The 5336-nt window shown below is 41.7% G+C and overlaps 1 protein-coding gene across 1 annotated transcript in view; it reads left to right on the forward strand.

The window, feature by feature from the left end:
• Positions 1–525: 525 nt before the first annotated feature.
• Positions 526–5336, forward strand: part of PPEF1 (protein phosphatase with EF-hand domain 1) — a 45924-nt gene continuing 41113 nt past the window's right edge. Inside the window, exon 1 of the mRNA XM_018554839.1 lies at positions 526–580. Within this exon, the coding sequence (XP_018410341.1) occupies positions 526–580 (55 nt within the window). The remainder of the gene's footprint in view (positions 581–5336) is intronic.

Below are 5336 nucleotides of genomic sequence, written 5' to 3' on the forward strand. Positions count from 1 at the left end.
TCCCTCCCCTGCCCCCCCCCCCAAATATTGGAATATACCAGAAGATCTGAACATATAAGTTTATTACAGACAACTGTACCTGAGTGAAGTGAGTCCATGAAGCTTTGGCCAATGTAAATAAATAAAATGTGCCGATTAAATGGCTTGGTGATGCCAATAGCTCTGTTTGTTTACATGTACTAATGCATGCCTCAATCAATGGAAGTCAGTGCAATGATGTAACTACAGGCAGATGTTTCAGCGACAATCTAGTTTATGAGATCCCCTTCATGTGATATGCTTCATAACAAGCTTTAATGATTTCATTGCAGCAGTCCCTTTGAAACCACACTCTGCTAATCCATGTAATTTAATTTCTAGCTCCTCTCCCCTTGTGTGGCACGCCTCCTTCTCTTTGTATTATGTACAGGACCAGTTGGAAGTAAACACACATGATGAGTGAGCAACTACAAGGGAACATCATCAGATAGCCTTGCATAGTACCAACCAGAACATTTTTATTGTCGGCCACCAGGTTTGTCAACAATGGGCTGTGGGACATCAGTAAAGACTGAAAATCAAACCAAGAAATCTGAAAAAGGTAAGTGAAACATTGCAGAGAAAAGTATAAAATATGAGCCTTATCTATATTATACAGTATAAATATGTTGATTTATTCTATTTTTTAGTACTTGACATAAACTTATGTACAACTACAGTCCTATGTGTGTGCATTTAATTTTTCTTATTATTATATTTTAGTAATATTTGTATCTATTTTAATTTACACTATCTATGTGGTGTTTTTTGTTTTATGACTAGTTACATTGCTAAAGTTAGTAGCTAAATTGGTTAAGTATTGCTTAACTGCATATTTAATTAAAAAAAAAAAAAAAAACTTACTATCTTCCGCATAGAGGATAACAGATACCTTTTAAGCTAATCAATTGCAAGTTTTTTTCACCTATTTACAACCCATACATGTATACCACAGAACAGATCAGTTGTACAACATGCAAAGTACATGAGTTTCATTGTATGAATAATAATCAGTGTAGAGAAAGTTACTAGTATTTGCATTGTATGAATGTTGCACTCTCTTATGGTACTATTGGACTTCAAACATTCACATCATGTGCAAAAGAGGAATGCTGTGTGTGGCTTCTGGAATATTCAGAGTAGAGGCATACCTAGCATATGTGACACCTGGGGCAGATAATTCTTTAAAAATCAAAAGAATTAAAGAATTGCAACTGCAACTTTATGCATAGACATTGAACTTAGCATATCGTTTCGCCCAACGTTCATGTGCTCAAAGAATCTCTCCAAGTCAGGAGGAACGTCTTGGAGGTGTGGGCAATAAAGTTGGTGTCGCTTCATGGTGTATGGCTTGAAGGGTGGAACAATAAGCCCCAGCATCAATTTCAGTGGCAGTAATAGTAATCCCAGCACTGGTGTAAATGGCCACAATATTTCACCCTTCCATGGTGGGCAGGGGTAGTAATGTTAAAGGAGATTTATGGGGAGAGTGAGATACATTCATCCCCATCATTAGAACTGACATGTGACACTGCAGCTGTCACACGTCGGCTCTATAGATCGAGAACTGAGCGATCACATACTGGTGATCGCTCATCTTCTCCCTGCAGAGAGCATTAACTGTCTGGGACAGACTGGGGAGTGCACAGCTGGCTCTGCTTCTAGAGAGGCAGAGCCAGATGTCAAGCTGAATTCAGACAATATTGTCAGCATCTTTCTCGGCTGCAGGGCGGCTCTGCGCTGTCAGCATATAGCGGGCAATAGACAGCTATATGCTGAGTTTTGGGTCACAAGAGGACATAGTAAATATCCTTCTGTGACACTAAAGAGAACTATGGCCAAAAAAGGTTGGGCCATAGTTCTCATTTAAACTTCCCCAGCATTGGGGATCAGTAGAAGGCTTTAATAATAACCACCCTCCCAAAATTAGTGGTCATTGGTAGGCTGTAATAATACAATAACGCTGGTAAGTGGTAAGCTCAGGCTGTTATAATAAACCCCACCCTGCATTATTGATCAGTGGTAGGCTGTAATAATACCCCCCAGCATTGATGGTCAGTAGCATGCTGTAGCAATACCATAAACCCCCTTCCCTTCCCCCAGCATTGGTGGTCAGTGGCAGGCTCAGACTATAATAAAAATCCCCTTCACCCTGCATTGGTGCTCAGTTGCAGGATCAGGCTCCAAATGAGTGCTAACTATGCAATTTTTTAATCAATTCATAGAAGTTTGGTGTAAATAATCCTAATGGCACTACCCTGCAATTCAAGAGAGAATATACTTACCTATCTGTCTGGCTATGTCTCCTACCTTCCCTTCATTCCATCACTGCAGGCTCAGTAAGACACTTCAATAGTCAACACTTTCAGAAGTGTTGGATGCCATTGTCCCCTGTCAAGCATTGTTGCTCTATCCTCTGAATGCTACTTCACTGCTGTGTCCTGTAGTGACATAATGGTTGGAGAAAGGAACCACAGCACGTAGCGGGGAACACAGGCATCCGACACGCACAGAGTGAGGTAAGTACAATACTTCTTCTATTGCAGGGGAGGTCAGGATAAAACCAAAAATAGGCGGACTCTGTAAAACAGTATGTGTTGTTTTATCATTTGGCTTTTTTATCAATTACATAAGCAAAACATGTACAGTCTTGTCCCTTTGTACTAAATACTTGTTTGCTTTCCTCTTTATATCCCCTGAGTTTACTTTAAATCTCTTGGCATATTAGAGTTTATTTACTCTTCCTAAGATCTAAGGGTCTAAGATCAGGTTCTTAAGTTAAGGGCACTTAAAGGTCAGGGCCTCTAGTTTTGAGGGATTTACAGGGATCCCAATCTAAAAAAGCAATTTCAGGTAGGTGCTCTTCTCATTTCAGGGAGGTGCCCTCTGCCCCCAGCCCCCCCATTCCCCCTGAAATGATGGCAGATAGCACGGGTAGCAATAGCTTCTTTGCTATCTGCCGGGTTTTAGGTTTTTTTCAGAATTCTGACAGCTGCTGCCGTCAGAATAAAAAAAAAAAACAGCATAGGAATGCATAGCTAGATTGCTTTTGGCTATTTCAATTTGCAATATGCAATAGCAAGCTGGCTATTGCACCCGCCCTCTGCTGCTGTCAATCGCTAGAAGAGGACCTAATGGAGAACTTCAGGTCCCCCTCTGCACATAAGTGGGCAGGTGCAATAGCTACTCTGCTATTGGCTATTGCAAAGTGAAATAGCCAATAGCAATCTAGCTATGCATTCCTATGCTGTTTGTTTAAAGAGGAAACTTTTCCGGGAGAAAATGTTTCTCTCCTGGGTGTTCAGGAGCCGCTATCTAATAGCGGGAGACTCCCGGAGCGTCCGGGAGAGTTGGGATGTCTGGATTTAGATTTGAGAACTTGAATATGGGCCTTAAAGCATCAGAGGTTGTAGTTTATGTGCTTCTGTTTAGGTGTCTTAAAGGAGAACTATGGGGTTAAGGCTTTTCCCCATAGTTCTCCTTAGGGTAATGCGAGGACACAAAATAGCGTCCTCCCGTCACCCTAAGCTCAGTGTACCACGAGCTACAGCTCGCTGTATACTGAGACGCCACAGTACACTGCGAGCTACTGCTTGCGGTATACTGAGACGCCGCAGCTGAAGCGGAATATTTAGTTTACTGAGCATTAGTGCTGCAGGCTTTAATTTAGGGGCCTGAAGAAAATATCCAGTGCATTCAGGTGGGGAGTTATATATGACCCACTTCATGTGACAGCACTTGGCCAGTCAACACTCCCACACAGTCCATAGCCCTGTGTAAGCTAAAGCTACTACTCCAGCAACTAATTGCTTGCTTTGGGCTTTTATTTAACTTCTGCTGAATGAAGTGCTGTGAAAAAGAAAGGAAGGAGAGTATATGCTGCTGGGAGGTCTACATTGGGTGAACCTGTTGCTTTGCAAGGGAAAGAATGGTAAACTCCTGCCTACAGAAAGCTTGTTTACTCTAGAGGTCAGTTGTAGCAAGCAATTAACAATAGAAGAAGAGAGAGCATCCTTATCAAAAAGACCTGACCAAGGCAACAGGCCAACATAAAAAAACAAAAAACAACAACAATCCTGTGTCCTCCAATGAACTACTGGAATAAAGGATTTTATGCTGTGTATGAAATCTTATTTGCTCCAGCATTCTTTTGAGGACATAGCACTATTGTTCATCATATGGGACATCTAAAAGCAGTCTCAAAATGACACTCAGCATAAATAAGTGGCAAGTCCTTACAACCTGTAAGAAAGCATAAATGAGTGACAACACAGTTGTCTGCAGAACCTTATGTCTAAAGTTAGCATCCGCCAATGCCACCATATCCACCAGATAGAGTGGAAATGAGAGCACAGGTAGAGATTTTGCGTGCCTGGGAAACCAAAGACAAAAAGGAAATGTAGAGTCCTGCTGGCCACATCTGCCCTTCCGGGTTCCATGGTGAATAAGATCTTGTTCCTGTACTCTGCATGTACAGCAGTTATTTTTCTTTTGTTTAATGGGAAACTGAAGCCTGGTGACAGAAGGCCCAGGAAGTACCCACTACTCTGCTAAGGACGAGATCAGGTTTGGCCCAAACCTGGTCAAAAAATGAGTTCCTCCAAACTGGGAAGGACTCCTCCAAAACCAGAAGGAAACTCGTTCTGCTGCCACCCAATGAGCCGTGGCCAGTGAATTTCACACCCACAGCTGCATATAAGCAAAGGGGCGATGCAGTGATGTCATTGACCTTACGTGGCTACATAGCCATGTGGCTATAAAAGGTAAATTATGTCAGCACAAACATCCTGCCTCTTTGTTTTTGGGCATCTGTGGCACATATAATGCCCCGACCTACAGTTTCCATGTTCAGATTTGATCTGAACGTGAGCTCATCCCTACTTATGGGATTGGTGATGGAGAGTATAGGCAAGGTGCATGCTATACACAAGGACTCTACTTTCAACTGTGAGCAGTAATCAGGGGTAGATGAAATCTAAGTAGGGTGTGTTGGAACTTCTAGTCCTGTAAAAGCAAAAATATTAGTGGGACAGGCATGGATCCCGAAAGCTGTTGAATCTCGATTACTAGCAATGAGAGTGATAGCTTGCTGTATCAACTACAGAGGAAGTACAGGTGAAACTCGAATAATTAGAATATCGTGCAAAAGTTCATTTATTTCACTAATGCAACTTAAAAGGTGAAACTAATATATGAGATAGACTCATTAAATGCAAAGAAAGATAGTTCAAGCCGTGATTTGTCATAATTGTAATGATTATGGCTTACAGCTCATGAAAACCCCAAGACCCCCAAATCCACAACCTCAAAAAAGTAGA

This window comes from Nanorana parkeri, unplaced genomic scaffold (genome assembly GCF_000935625.1).
Source record: "Nanorana parkeri isolate BGI_ZX_2015 unplaced genomic scaffold, ASM93562v1 scaffold175, whole genome shotgun sequence".
NCBI classification, from domain to species: domain Eukaryota; kingdom Metazoa; phylum Chordata; class Amphibia; order Anura; family Dicroglossidae; genus Nanorana; species Nanorana parkeri.